Source organism: Enhydra lutris, unplaced genomic scaffold (genome assembly GCF_002288905.1).
Source record: "Enhydra lutris kenyoni isolate GAN:26980312 unplaced genomic scaffold, ASM228890v2 scaffoldscaffold4, whole genome shotgun sequence".
In the NCBI taxonomy this organism is placed as follows: domain Eukaryota; kingdom Metazoa; phylum Chordata; class Mammalia; order Carnivora; family Mustelidae; genus Enhydra; species Enhydra lutris.
In genome coordinates, this window is record NW_019154088.1 from 17,292,639 (window position 1) to 17,309,059 (window position 16,421).

Below are 16,421 nucleotides of genomic sequence, written 5' to 3' on the forward strand. Positions count from 1 at the left end.
TAAATCCTACGGCCTTCTCACCCCTTATCTTACTTAACCTCTCAGCAACATTCATGGTTGATCGTTGTTTTAAAATACCTAACTTCTGTGATACTACTATTATTTCCAAGTTTGTAGTCCATTCTGGTGTCTTTGGCTCGCTCTGCCTCTTCTGCCAAAATTAGGCTTTCCTAGTTTCCCCATTTTGTTTAATGATACACCTGTCTACCAGTTGCTCAGTAAGAAACCTGGGAACTGTGTTCTCTTTCTTACAAATCCTCAAGCTCAGTTCATAAGCAAGTCTTGCTGGCCTATCCTGATCCTGTGCACTTCTTTCCAAATCCTAATCTAAAAGCCTCTATTACCTATCGTAGACTTCTGCAATGGGCTTTTATTTCTGCCTGATCACACTATTATCTCATATAATCATTTCTCCACACAATAGTGAGAATTATTTTTTAAATTTTATTGGAATTTAAATTTCCAATGGTTTCCCATCATCTTTAGAATAAAATCTCAATTCATTATTGAACAACACAAGGCTATCCATAATCTAGTCCCTGACCACCTCTGCCATCTGAACATCATACTATATCTTGCCTGAATTGGATATACCCATTCCACCTCAGATGGACTTAACGTCTGACTGGACTACTCTTTCCTTAGCTCCTTTTCCTCATTCATGTGTGACGTCAATTTTCACATACTCAGAGGTGCCTCTCCCACCTTCATTTATTGTGTAGAATTTTTCTCTATGAAAAATTATCTTGTTTATCTGTCTATTCCTGTGGCACTAAGCTCTTTTAGCACAGGGATAATTTGTGTCTTATGGTATTCTTTAGCTTTAGGACGTAGCAGACAGTCCCTAGGACTTAGCAGGCATACAGTAAATACCTGTTAAATAAAAATAAAGGTGTTAGAAAAAATTTGTTTCTTTTAGTATTCTAGCACTTTTAGATTTCTCTCCTAATTGCCTCTTGGTGATGAAGACAACAATAATAAGGGGGAAAGACCAAGTTTTAAATATCCATCCTATCCTACCATATCAATTCAATCCTACCCTATAAAGCACATCAGTCTGTAGTCTATGTTTGTTCACAACAATTCATTTTTGGCAGGTCCAAGGTAGGTAACCCTTCTTTAGTTCAAGTGCAGTAACCTACACTGGATTAATTACAATACAACAAAGCTTAAAATAGGTTTCTACAGGCACCCCTGAGTGGCTCAGTTGGTTAAGCATCTATCTTCAGCTCAGGTCATGATCCAGAGTCCCAGGATGGAACACCGCATAATGGTCTCCATTCAGCAGGCAGTCTGCTTCTCCCTCTGGCCCTTCCCTTTCTCACGCTCTCTCTCTCTAATAAATAAATAAAATCTTAAAAAATTAAGTTTTTGAAAAGAAAACTATAAACCTCCATTCATTACTCTAAAAATTACCATAAATTTTTTTTTTTAAAGTAGGCTGCACTCGGTGGGGGGGGGTTGAACTCATGACCTTGAGATCAAGACCTGAGCTGAGATCAAGTTTCAGCCTCCTAACCAACTGAGCCACTGAAGCACCCTGGAACCATAAAACTATTAAGTAAATAAAAATACAACTCAGGATATTTGATGTATATATTGCTTAGGTAGTTCCTTCCTGGGCTAATTCTATCAACATAATCAACTACTACTACTGTTTGAAATGTAGCCAAGGGGCACCTGAGTGGCTCAGTTGGTTAAGCATTTGCCTTCTGCTCAGGTCATGATCCCAGGGTCCTGGGATTGAGCATTGCATCCAGCTCCCTGCTTAGTCAAGAGCTTGCTTCTCCCTCTTCCTGCCTTTCTCCCTGCTTATACTCTCTCTCGCTGTGTCAAATAAATACATCTTAAAAAAAAAAGGAGCCAAAATAGTACTCAATCTGCCTCCTTTCGTCCTACTCCCATAACTTAGAAGGCCAAAGGACATTGGTTTTATAGATTTACATTGGAACCTTGGCCACAAGTCTTAGCCTAGAAGTTCTTTTGACTTTCAAAAACTGATTTTGTTATCGTGTTTTGAGATTAGGGTTTGTCCATTCCACTAGGTTAAAAGTTACACCTGAGACCATTATTTTTTGGATACATAATAAATTCACAAATGTTTTCTTAGATGCTGCAGCCCTAAAGGGTTCATTTTAAAGCACTATAGCAAGGATTTGGGAGAGTACATTTTTCCTCCACTTCCTTCCTTGGCCTAATTTCCTGCTTAGAAATGTTTAATTTTATACTGAAGGAGTAATTCCCAAAATACTTGTTTGCAACATGAATTGTTTAAGGATAGATCATTAAACAGGGTTCAGGAGAGGTCAACTCCTCTATGAATGCTTCAAAGAACAAGAAGGTAATCTTAAAAGTGGAAAATATTTAAACCCTGAATTTCAAACAAAGTGAGCATGATTTTCAGAGAAATATTCTTAAAACATTTAAAAGCAATTTCAGAGAAGTATACATTATTTAATTACTCAATCAAATACACACAGTGTAATGTTTGAAGCCATTGTATTTTGTGCTGAGACTAGTATTTACACAGTAAATACTTAGAGGCAGAATATGTAACTTTTATTACCAATGAAGAAGGTGTACTTCCAGTCAAAAACCTTTTGAGTACGTAAGTCTTAAAGCATCTTGTGACTCATCCTGCACATAGTATCAGTATTAACTTGTGGGACTTCTAATTACAGGTAGACATCCTCTGCCACGCTTCTAGTAACCTGTTTTCTACCACCTGGTAAGTATGAGCTCAAGGAATTTGTCATTTTTAATGTTAGTCAAAAACTAGTTAGAACATGGGCACCTGGGAGGCTCAGTCAGCTAAGTGTCTGCTTTCAGCTCAGGTCATGATCCTAGGGTCCAGGGTGGAGCCCTTCATTGAACTCCCTGCTCAAGGGGAACCCCTCCATCTGCCCCTCCCCCCACAACCAGGCTCATTTCTCTCAAATAAGTAAGTAAAATATATTTTTTAAAAAATAAGTAAAATCTTAAAAAAACAAAACACTGAGAAGACTTGTAATATAACCGTAATGCAAAATGTAAACGATTTTGCATTTTCCATCATTGCTCTATTTTTTGGTTGACATGTAATTGAAAACTTAATTATCCCCAAACTGTTATTTAATATAGATGCATAAAAATTTAGTATTGTAGCAGTTAAACAGGAGCTTGGCAAACATTAACAAAATGAGATATTTAACACAGCATTAGTATGTACTATAACTAAGCATGCAAGAACTTTTGACAACTTTATGGGATGATTAAAACATCCAGATTAATTTTATAATTTTTACATTCACGTTAAGATGAATATGTCCAATAAAACCTTTATCAATTGATTTTAAAATGCTCTGTTTCGGAAATTAAAAAAAAAAACCCAACTATCTAATTCCTCTAGATTGTTTTGTAACTTTGAACACTGACTTCAGGAGAAACTTAGGTCACATCGAAGTTACTGGTACAGTGGCAATTCTTTTCATAGCATATGTTTGCATCAGAGGTAAGGGAAAAGTAATGGCAACTGGAAAAAATAATCGTGATGGATTGGAAGTTAAGATTTTGTATTCCATGGCTGCCTGGGTGGCTCAGTGGGTTAAGCCTCTGCTTTTGGCTCAGGTCATGATTTGTCCTTGATCCGTCCTGGGATCAAGGCTGGGACCAAGGCTGGCATGGGGCTCTCTGCTTAGCAGGGAGCCTGCTTCCTCCTCTCTGCCTGCCTCTCTGCCTACTTGTGATCTGTCAAATAAATAAATAAAATCTTCAAAAAAAAAAAATTTTGTATTCCTACTTATATATGCACTCACATGTGTAAGTGTACATACACACACACTAATGCTGGCCAGCCATTAATGTGAAAATCATGACCAAGGTTTAAATTTAAAAAACTTGGCCAAGAGGAAATAAAGATGTCCCCAGTAGAAAGGTAAATATCTAAGAAACGTTTCTTTTCTTGCCTCTTTTCTGGCCTCTCACAGTTGGCATCTACCTTTGGATGCCATATAATTTGACAGCATTCTTAATTATTCCAGCAGGTTTATAAAATAACATAACTCTAAAGAAGCAAAAATTTAGAGAACCACACATTGGTTTTCTTTTGGGTTATTACCTAAGTTAAATAAGTCTTCTCAAGGATCAAAAGCTAATTAAGTGATACTGAATTTTAGCTTTTTGAGAAATATTCAGAATCAGTGATTTAGATTAGATGTTTTGTGGTGCTTAGCTTCATAAAACTTAAATACTCCAAAGGACATTACCTTTCTATAATTTACCTTGAAATTCCAAAAGTGAAAAATTTTCAAATCTCATTGAATGATTAAAAGAGAAATAAACATCATTGGTTAATCCATTCTATTAAGGGCACATGCTAGCTAAAAGATACAGAAAAATCTAATAATCTTGAATTAATAGATCCTGATATACTTGCATTCAAAAAGTTAAGAATCTCTGATGTCTACATTAAGGAAGTTCTTATAAATGATTCCTACTTGTAATTGTATCAAAATATAAGATGCTCTTGTTGTATGTGTAGGGAAGAACCTAATACAAACACAAGTAAAACCTCCAAAAAAATGAAAGTTTTGATTTTGGTCACGCAAATGAAGACCAAAGTCCCTGAGCTTCAAGTTCTGAGACCCAACACCCACTGTCTTATTCTAAGTACTTGGATAATATTCACTAACACTTTGAAACAAAATAGCTAAAAGTCAATTCCTTCTGTATTTTGTTGAAGTATCTCAGTTCAAAAGGCTATTTTAAATCCCATATAAAGAATGAAACTCCTAGCTTCACTAGTTTTTTAAAGCACAAGTTTCAATTTAAAGACCTGCATCGAATGAAAACTTTTCAGGTTTATTTAAATATAAAGAATAATTAAAATATTTTAAAACATATAAAGAATAATTAAAATATTTTAAAAACAGGTTGTTGTTAAAAAGGAGACTTAGTAAATAAATAAAAGTAGTTATCTCTGAGTCCCTTAAAAAAGTTAAGAGGGAATCTATTAGGCAATCCATTTTTATCCTATGGACTAAACTGACCATTGTTCCTTACCAGCATAAGCTGCTTTATATACTTATTAGATAACCTCACCCCACCCTACTCCACCTGAAAAGAAAATTTACTTACCATTGTTTACTGAATAAAGACTACTGATTAAAAAAGAAAAAAAAATTCTACCATTATAGATATTTTAAGTATCAAGAGCTGTTTTCCAGTCTCTGACAAACCATTATCTCACAAGGTAATGAAAAAGTACTAGAGGCCCCCCAGTGTAGCCCATTTAAAACAAGCCTCACTAAAACTATACCCCAATGTGACATCAGATCCTCTGTAGTCTTGAAGGACAATTATCAATCTTTAGTTAAAGGGACTCATGTAATGAAAACAATTCTGAGTACCTACACATTCATCTCATCTTAAAAATATCAAGTTATGTTAGAGACGCCTGGCTGAAATCAATTGGCAGAGCATGCAAATCTTGATCTCAAGTCATGATTTCTAGCTCCACACCGGGCATAGAGATTACTTAAAAAAAAAAAAAAAAAAAAAAAAAAAAAATCAACATAAGAGCTGGAATGAGTAGTGGAAATCCAGCTCTTACAGCAGACATTTATCTATTACCCTCAGCCGAACAGCAGCCGAATTTGCTGTGGAGTGAGTGTTTCCAGGTTTGGGGTAGAAGAGAAAGGAGATAAACACATCACGATATGATGTGAAGTATTTGTTACTGTTGTTTTCATAGAAGGAAAGATTTAATCAGTAATTCAAAATGCTAAGAATTTGCCAATTAACTTTTTACTTCCCTTAAATTTAGTTATATTCTGAAATGCAATCTCAAAAAAAATTTCAACTCTGTAAGATGCACAGAAACACAGAACATGTTTAATGGGAAAAAGTAAAAATAGCTTTAAGTTAATCAGACTGTTAAGATGTATCAAAAACCTGTGTCCTAAAATAAATGTGGCAAATAACTTTAAAAAAAGAACTTATATTTAGGAAATATTTAAACAAAGCCTATGTGATACATAGAATTACATTAAAGATTATGGTATAACTTTGGATATTGTTATATGCTTAGCCCAGTTTCCTAAAGAGTAAGTGCATGCTTTCCCTCTAAAAACTGGAAGATGCACTATTGCCATGGGGCAAAGAAATCACAGGGGAACTGGACATTGTAAAGGTTGGAATGTAAAGGTTAAATCACATCTTTCAAATCCTCTAAGTTCTAATTCCATCAACTCTGAGTTAAGCAGGGCCTTTCCCCACAGTTATGACATGCATACATATTTGAATACAGGCACAGAAACTTGTCATTTTTATTTGGGTAACAAAGGGTCTCCAAATTATATTGAAAAATAAGTCCTAATTATTATCACTCCTGTAAAAAAAAATTTAGCACATTTTTCACAAATGATTTATGTAAAAGAGAAGAAAATACACATAATTTTATAATATCTTAAACTTTTTTATTCCCTACCAGAGACATTTTGTCTTCCGTTTTCTTTCAGTTTTCTACAATTTCCAAGTTGCACCTGTATTTAATACTGCTTTAATCTGCTAAAGACATTAACTGATTGCTTTCCTAAATCTAAGGATTATATAGTTTTAGTATAAATATATATCACATATTTTAGTAAAATTTTGACAAAACCGAATAAGCATGCCTTGTTTTAAGTCCATGCTCCTTCCACTGTTTATAAAATCTGATTTAATGATCAAAAATTCTTGGTTGTCATTCTTCAGTTACAACAGTCTTCCTTCTGAACTGCCACTCACTTCTTTTTACATAATGACAAGCAATAGAAAAACCAAAAATTATCTTAATCTTAGTTCTTCCTTTTGACACTATAAAATAATGTGATTTTTTTTTTTTTTAAATGAAACAAATACATCCAAAACTCAATACATTCAAATGAGCTATCCTTCCTTTTAGGTGGTCACCTTGGAAGGCCATAGTTCATTATCCTAACTATGCTACCACTGCTCAAAATACCTTTCAAACTTTTTTGGGATTGCCTTCAAAGCTAGCTGCATCCTTTCTACTCTTACCTCAAAGATAGATTAATTTTTGGAAACTGTCCAAAGTCATTTGGTGCCAAGTGATGTAACCATAAAAAAAAAAATCAAGCCTGATAATACTTTTTGTTTTCTTAATGTGAGTCATAAACTTAATAGTGTGTATGACTTAAATTAGCTCTGAATGCAATTCTAAAAGAGCAAAACCCAAGAGGTTTTGAGCAATGGTAGATTGCTGGAATTAGGAAATAATTTTCCAGCATGATCACTATACAGGGTAACATTCATTTAGCTGTCTATGTTCTGGCATATTTGTTTAAAGTGAACATTCTGAGAGTTAGAATTTATTTTAAAAAGGAATATCATTCTTAGAAAAAAAAAAAGAATTTTATTCCTTTAAAGCATCACTGTCAAAGTAAGTACTATGCAAGTGTTTTGTTAGAAACTAGTTCTCCTTACTTTATCAATAAAGACTACTTTAAAAAACCTGAAAGCAAATAACCAATTTACTTGCTCCCAGGCTTTTTAAAATCATTAACTGAAGATAAAATAATCTGAAATTTCTAAGGTACTAAAAAACAAAACAAAAACCCCAAATGTAATAAAAACACATCAAGAACCAAACTACAATTTCTGAGCTGCACTGTTTATTTTGCTGCTTGAAACCTAAGTGACAGTATGCCACTATAATTATGGGGTTTCATCTAAACCTTTACTACACTGCAGGTACAGAAATATACGGACACATTTTTGGAGAATTGACATTTTGCAAAATGCAGCAAACATTTTAATTTATACATGAGAAAAGGAAGTGTTCAAAAGGGTATGCATTTCAAGTTATTGCAGGTTATTTGTGAGAGAATTTCTGCAGGTAAAACATGTTTAAATTTAACCAACAGTAACATGTCAGTGTATTTAAAATCATGACAAAAATCTTCTCTCTGGTCATGTTGCCCATGACAAATTACTATGATGTTGTATGTTTAGGGCAAGATGTCAATACAGCATAAATCCCATGGCATTTTGGTTTTCTTCTGGAGATTAAAGCTGTTTTTCTTGGGATAAATGCAGCAGCAAAACACAAACCAGTTGATCAAAAAAAGCACTTCTGCCATAACTCCAATAATTTTCAGGACACATCAACCGACAGTAGTTTTGCCATTCCCAGTTCTTTTAAGGATTACATCTCTGCACTGTTGCATTAAGTACGTCTGTGAAAGCTTGTTCTCTGTTAAGCCAGTTTACTGACTACAGCCTGGTTGAGAGAATTTAGTTGGTTGGTCCATTTATCTAGTGCAGTATATCGGGCACCACCCCTCTTCTGATGATCCAATTCAAGGAGTTGGTTGACTTGATCAATTCGGCCATGAATAGTGCTGGAAATAAATAAAAGACATGTCTACAAACCATTCTCACTGACTGTAATTTTTAGACTAATGTTCCATAAAATATGTACAATGTCAGTAAATGCAAAAGAAGAAACTGCTGCCTCTACTAAGTGACCCAATTCAGGATTACTTATTTCATTCACTGCCTTACTAAAACTCTACACAGAAACTGGATTTCAGCCACCTTTTATCAATTTCACTAAAAGAATCACTAGGCAGAGACTTACCTGATTAATCGAGCAAATGTAAGCTTGTGAAGCTTTGAATACCAAACTGCTTTTAAGAAACATGTAATTTCAGAACTATTACATACCATACCTTATACTTTAAAAACAGGGAAAAAAAACCCCCACTATTCATTAAATAATTCTCTAGCTGGATATGGGACACATAAAGAATGAGAAATCTTTCTGAAAACCATTTACAACTTTTTCAGAGATCAAGGGCTTAATACGCTTACTCATCCACAAAAAGCTACCATGCATACATATGTATCTCTTTTAATAGAAAATTATAGCCAGAGGGTGCTTTTTGTGAAAAATCAAGAATTCCACTGCTACCTCTGCTCCCAGTATTCAAATGTTATGGTCCTAAACATTTTGTGATAAGAAACAGCCAAGTACTTACTTATCCAATATGCACTGCACCAGCAAGCTCTCCACATCAGCTACATCTATGTTTAACTCCTAAGACAAAAGACTTATTATAATTCTAGTAATTAACTTCTTTAAATACTTTATGATAAGGAATAATTATTCTGATTTTAGATTCATTCCCACCACTTAAAGGAAATTTAGTGTAAAGAAATTTAAGACAAACTTCATTATCACCTCAAAATATTTCTGAGAACACAGGTCTGACCAAATTTAACTTTGTAATCTTTAAAGTATATTCTTACCACAATTTTATTGTGGTTGGGTTAACACTACATCAATTACATATTTTACCCACTACCCTGTCTTCTACAATGTTCTTTGAGGCTAAAGGAATCTTTAAAAAGAAATGTAATGATTCTTTATTTCTCTTTACTGTTAACTTACTCCAAGAAAACACAGAATAATTTATGTTAAAAGGAAAGCCCTAAGCTATGCTGTATTTTGCAAATGCAGTATCAAATGTTACCAAAAATAATTTTTAAATACACTGCATTTATAACTACAAATTTAGTATTAAGATCCATGAATATAAGTACCTTAGAAATAAAAGGAATATGTATTCTTGTGTAAGGCTTAATTAATTTTATGAGCACTTGTGTTCTGATGTTTCGCAAAAGCTCTGAAAGACAAAAATGAAAATAAATTTAATAGTCTGTATATCTGCATGAAACATTATGTACTGGTAAATCACATTAATTAATTATATCAATTTTTTTGTCAAAGTCTTTCTGCCTGGCAAGGACATAATGCATTTGGGTTTTTTTTTTTTTTTGGTTTAAGCAAGCTCTATGCCCAACATGGGGCTCGAACTCCTCACGTCAAGATCAAGAGTAACATGCTCTACTGACCGAGCCAATCATGTGCCCCAGATATAAGGTATTTGGAGCTAAAAATATTTGGGTCCAACAGACGCACAGTAAGATTAGAGGCTGACTTTCCCATAATTTTTCTTGTTCCCACCTCCCTGATTTTGCTTATGTTGTGATGCTACCTAAAATATCCTCTTTGCCTTTTCAATAAGACGCTATACTGCTCATCTCTCCTTTATAGTTAACATCTTTCAGGAAGCTCTGATTCATGCCAGTCAAGTCCCTTATTTTATGTTCTCTCAAAATCTAAAGTACTATATTTTATACAATGATCGTGCAATTTTCTCCCATTTCTTCACAGACAAGCACCTTAAAAAAATAACAACGAAAAACTAGACTGGAGTTCATGCACAAGGCTTCTAAAATTTTCTATATCCACCAAGTGTAGTACCACTCTAGCTTCATACAAGAACTTTTAAAATGTCTGCTGAATGAAAGAGAAAGGAAGGTGGGGAAAAAAGAACATTACTTCCAAAGTATTCTTTGGATTTTCATGATGCATCTGGAATTTAAGTATTTGAATGAGTTGTTCCAAATGGTCATTTAAAAACCCTCAAATAGCTCCATAACAGGTGGGAACACTGGACGTACAAAAGAGACCCCAGAACAAGGAATGATTTTTGTCTTTGTTAATCCAATAGAACTTATTAAAAAAATCTCATGCACTTACTGGTACATTAGCCACCCTTCAAAGTAATGCATCTCTGCATCATCTATTGCAGACTATTTTTAAAGTTTTTGTTACTTGTCCAAAATCCTAAAAATGAATTTTGAACCTAAGTATTAGTAATAAACATGCAACAATATCTAAGTTAGAATAAAAAGGACAGACAGCCACGTTAAATGAATTGCACATCATATAAGAATTTGATTATGTTAATAAATAGCAGGAAACTGGTAGATGATTTCTTTAAAACAGCTTTATAACTTTAAGTAATATCCTATTCCATGACCGCATTTAGAAACATTTCTATTCTCGGCAATACACAGAGGAAAACTGGTTTAATTCCGTGCTGCTCCCTCAAGAAAAACTGACTGACAGTGGCAAAGAAGGTAACTGAATTCAGTTAGCAGAAAGACTATACCTTCAATGTGTTCCCTAATGAAAGGATCATCCATGATGTTGCTGTGATTTGTTTTCAGAATCTTTTCAAATTCAGTGATGTCATTATTCTGATAGGCACTAAAAGGAAAAGTACAAATCTTGTCAAACATGGAGAAGTCATGTATTAACTCAGATAATCCAAAAGCCTAATTTTTTTGCAATAATCTAAATTACGTTATAGTTTTTTATATGCAATAATCTAAATTACGTTACAGTTTGTCATAGAAATCAGAGTTATATACACACATCCTTCTGCAAATAAAATTAATTTCTTTTTTAATGTTTTTGGTTTTATAAAGATTAAATAAATCTTCTTTTGGGGGTCAAATATTATATTTATATATATTCATTAAAATCTCAAAATCTTAACACTGTTAAAAACTTACAAATTTAAAAACTGTTTAATGCTTGATACTTTCAAGTTAAATTGTGCATTTATCATTTAATCCCTAAGAAATTAGGTTTCATACATACTACTGTATGGAGGAGTTTGGCCTTGTCTTTGAACTAAGATACTACATTCTCTCTGAAGATTATCCAGAAATGCAGCTTCCTAATTTTTATCTTCTAGAAAGCTACCAGCAATTGCCCGAACTCTGCAAAGGGAACATTTGATTCTAAATTTTCTCTAGTCTTAAAAATCCCACTGAGTTATATAGCAGAAATATCAGTGGCAGGTAGTTAGTGCCAAATGGGACACACACACAAAGGAGAATGTGATGGACACTGCTGCAGAAGGCCAAAGGCTGATTTATGTTCATAATTCTCTGAGGTGTCTACTATCTGCTCTTAAAATAACTCTGTAGGACACTATGGGGATTGCTAAAGGTGCTGAGAAGGAAGAAGCCAACCTTCTGGATATGGCACCACTGTCTGCTTTATATGTAAGACATATCATCAGCCATTCTGCACGCACTCTGCTGTGCTTCCATCTGTTGGGTCGCAATGTAACTTCATGTTAGGGGCAGGTGATTCAAGTGCTTCAACAGGAATTATTTTCCTCTAGTCTGCTGGCAACTGACTAGGAAGATAAAATTAGGAAGCATTACTTTTTTCACCTACCCCAAATACATTATTGCAAAATATACTACAGGAGGATATATTCAAGTAGTGAAACACTTGCGCATGTGTATATTTTAACCAAGAGACATTCTTCCACTCTTTAAGTGATTTAAAAAAATATATACAAAATGTGGGACAACACAAGCCACTTGCTTGGGTTGAAATTTACCATTAAAATAAACTGAGTTCCAATACAGAGGTTTCAGTAATTGTATGATATAGCAAATATATAAGTATAGCTATTACCACTTAAATTTCTGATAAATCAGCCCTTTAGTCCATTTTAATGTATTTAACCAATTTAATTTAGATGAAATATTAATGTCTAGTGCAAAACTCTCCCTCAATTTTTAAGAGTTTTAAAAGTTTAGTTGTTGCTCAACAATTTAACTTCATAAACATTTTTCTAAAGTATTACGAAGTGAATCTCTAACCAAATCATCTTTTAGTTAATGTGGCCAAATGCTGAGGAATAAGAAATCTTCTTTCATAACTAAAATCTATTTAATTCAACAAACTGAGAATAAAGAAATAAACAATAAAAGAATATGGTACTTTTTTAAAAGTAGGCTCCATGCCCAGCATGGAACCCAATGTGAGGCTTGAATTCAACCCTGAGATCAAGACCTGAGCCGTAATCAAGAATTGGACCTTTAACCAACTGAACCACCTAGGTGCCCCAAAGAAACTGATTTTTTAATGTTGCAATTCAGAGTTCTTATCTATCTATTCCTAGTCCCCTTAAAATAAAATCATTCTTATTTTTTACAGCTAAAATTAAAGTTTCCTTAAACCAACCAACCTAGTAATTTGTAAAACCTATAGCCAGATAAAAACAAAATAAATGAAGACATTTTACATAGGAACTCAAACAATATCATGTAATAAGCTATTTGCTCCAAGTATATAAAATTTATATATGGGTGACTCATAATTTATAGTCTAACAGTACTTTTAAATCATAAAAGACTATTAAAAGAATGTTTTATCACTTCCAGTATCCACATACATATGCAAAAACCCCACCCTACTCTATGTCCCTAATATTCTTCCTGCTTTGGTAGACTCGGCAGCACAATTTAAAACAAAAGACATGAAAAAACCTATGCTCCATTTATTCCAGCCCAGAGGAAAATTTTTCTTGCTCACTGATTTCTTTTGCAAAAATAGGCCTTCTTTTCTAGGCCTTTCGCTTTATTTTCTGTATCTTATTGAATATTAATTGATCATAGCAGGTTTTTCAGTTGCTAACCATCATACCACAGAAGTCATCAATAAATCCTTGGGTTTCTTAACCAGTATGACCCCTCTGCTCCTCACCTCAGAAAATTAACTGAGGTAAACTTTTTAAAAATGATTTTTTAAACCTTATTAATTGAGAAAATATGTGAGTAAAGACATTGTCTTATTGAAAATTTTTGATTTGTGTGGACCAATTCATAATTTCATTTTGGAGTAAGAGAGGTAGAAACAGCAAACACTGTGAAATTGTTTTAAGATATCTACAATCAGTCTTCTACTGAAAAACAGCGCACACACAAACATGTAGATAATAAAAAAAGCAGCCAATACTATACTACATATATCAATACTATATAAAATCTTGGAACTAAGAGAAACAGAATAAATGACTTAAAAAAATAAAAATTTCAAACTTTGAATATTTCAAACCTAAATACAGAAGAGTAAATTTGGCGTATTAACTGAATTCTCAAAATTTCTCTCCCTCTTTCCCCTCTAATTCATTGCTTTAAGGATATTTACCTTAACCGAAATATAAAATCTTACCTTACTAAATTCGTCATTGCTAGGATTTCTGGGTCATTTTTGTATGGTTTGGCCTAAGGAAAAAAAAACAAAAATTAACTATGTTATATGTACAAAGAAAGAATAACATTTATTTCCAGAAAAGACAGGTGACAGAAATGAACAATTAGAACACACACATACCTCCTGTGAGTCAAATGGATTTATTCCCGATTTCATTAGCATATTTGCTAACACCAAATATTTTAAGCAAGTGGTTCGTCTTGGACTTCCCGATTCATCATAATTCTTGAAGGCTTCAAAAAAATCAGTGTGTGCCTTTTCAAATTCACCTTCTCTCAAGTGCATTTTACCACCACATTCTATAAGAATAAAAACAGGATAAAAGGGCATTTGCAGTTCTATAGTATGATTGAGCACTTTATAAAAATCAAATGAAAACTATGACAGTGGCTTTCCAGTCTTTTAATTCTGTAGACTGAATTGTACTACCCCAAGGTACTCACTTTAATTTTTTTTTTTTTTTTTGGTAGGGGGGGGGGGGGGTAGAAGGGGAGAGAGAGAATATCTCAAGCAGGCTCCACTCTCAGCATGGAGCCGAATGTAGGGCTTGATCTCACAACCTTGTGATCATGTGATCATGACCTGAGTCGAAATCAAGAGTCAGATACTTAATCAACTAAGTCACACAGGTGCCCCAGTACTCACTCTAATTCCAAAAAGCAAGTCCTTCATTATAAACATCAAACAAGCATTTGCAAATCTTTATTCTTAGTTGACGCAGAAAATAATTTTATGTATATCACTACAATTCAAGAACAGAACTTTTTTCCCCCCTCTCCCAACCACCCCCAAGTCTTGAGAATAGAACATGTGATGGTAAATTTTCTACTGAAGTAGTTCACTGATGTAATATTTTACAAGACAAAAAATTCAATTTCTAATTCTAATTTCTTTCCAAGACTACATCATTTCATTGATTTTTCTACTTTGCCATTTATTTTCACTAAAACAGAAAAAGCCTTCGGAGTCATTCAGTCATATCCAGTGACACCATGGTATCTTCCTGTGACAGTGCCCACCCTTCTCCAAACAAAACTTGCCTCTGATGACTCCCATGATCAGTGGATGAGGGATGGCGGACTTGATGTGAAGCGACTGCTCATAAAGAGCTTTAAGTTTTTTGTTATTCTTCTGTGCCGTGTACATTTGAATTTCCAAAGCATATATTTCTAATAACTGTGTACCTTTTTTCAGGTCATCCTCTCCATCATCAGTCTAAGGAAGCAAATAATGAACTTTAGTTAAAATAGAACTCAGCTAACCTAGTAATTTTTAGTTGAGTTAGCCTGAGATCCTTATAATACTAATTCTGTGTGAGCACACACTACAAATTTTAATTAAGATCTAGAACATTAAGAACACTACCTTTAACAGCCAAAAAGGAATGCACACATCCTTTGTACTTTCTAGTCATTCAATAAGGAAAAAGTGACCAGAAGTATTTTTTAATGTATAAAATGTTATAATGTTTGTTTCTACCTAAGAGATTCTTTATGGTCTTCCCCAAATCTTCACAACTACTTTATATCCACTGATTTGATCAAAAAGTACTTCTAAGTGCCTTCCTACTACCAGGCACTAGGTCTAACATGGAGAAATACACAGTTAAATAAGCTAATGTTCCTGGCCCCAAAAGTTCACAACCTAGAAGATTAAGCTGTAAACAGATAAATTATAATAATGATTCTATTTGAAGTGCCCAGAAGAATGGAAGAGAAAGTGACTAACTCTGCTGATGGATGTCAAAGGAGTTAACAAAGGTGGTAACATTTAGTTCAACTTTGAAAAATAACCAAAAGCCCACAAAATATATGCCATGAAAAATAGCATATAGGTAACAGGCAGATAATCATAAATATCAAGCTCTTACACAAAGCCAAAATTTATTATTTATTTGTTCTCCCAAAAGAATTCTATTTAGTCATTAAATGAAAATACATGCAGGTGATTAGAACACTTTCCTGATCAACTTTCTTCCCATTCAAAGAAATGACATATACAATTAAAACAGTACATAATATAGGAAGAGGTTTAAAAACATTTAAAACAGTATTTCCACATAAATTTTAAACAAAATAAAATAACTTATTGATCAAGACAAAAAAGGAAACACAAAATTGTAACTGCAGTTAAAAAGTTATAGAGGTGCACTGTCCCAATCATGTGGCCGTTCAAATTTAAATTAAGTAAAATTAAAAACTCAAACACATTTCAACTGCCTGATGACATGTAGCTGGTGCTATCATATTAGTGGAGACACAGAATATTTCCAGTTTCTAGCATCATATGAAGTCCTAATGGACAGTACTGTTACAGAAGATTCATATACTATGAACTAGATATGAAATATCTTTATTACATGTCTCTAATGTTCTTTCTGATTTTCACATGGTCTACAACTAAATATGAAAGGCTTATTCCTAATAAGTATTAATGACTAGCCTATTTGTTTATGGATACCTGTGCCTCACTCCACAAAAATAATAAACAGGAAGAAATGTAATAC

The 16,421-nt window shown here is 33.6% G+C and overlaps 1 protein-coding gene across 4 annotated transcripts in view; it reads right to left on the minus strand.

Moving 5' to 3' along the window:
• Window positions 1-5,766: 5,766 nt before the first annotated feature.
• The window catches only part of LOC111162519 (COP9 signalosome subunit 2), a 30,544-nt gene continuing 19,889 nt past the window's right edge, over window positions 5,767-16,421 (minus strand). For all 4 annotated transcript variants that reach the window (XM_022527019.1, XM_022527010.1, XM_022526991.1 and 1 more), the window contains 7 exons: window positions 14,956-15,130; window positions 14,036-14,214; window positions 13,874-13,926; window positions 11,004-11,101; window positions 9,586-9,668; window positions 9,021-9,079; window positions 5,767-8,381 (listed from right to left, as the gene is read on the minus strand). In XM_022527019.1, the coding sequence (XP_022382727.1) occupies window positions 8,237-8,381; window positions 9,021-9,079; window positions 9,586-9,668; window positions 11,004-11,101; window positions 13,874-13,926; window positions 14,036-14,214; window positions 14,956-15,130 (792 nt within the window). In that variant the 3' untranslated portion in view covers window positions 5,767-8,236. The remainder of the gene's footprint in view (window positions 8,382-9,020; window positions 9,080-9,585; window positions 9,669-11,003; window positions 11,102-13,873; window positions 13,927-14,035; window positions 14,215-14,955; window positions 15,131-16,421) is intronic.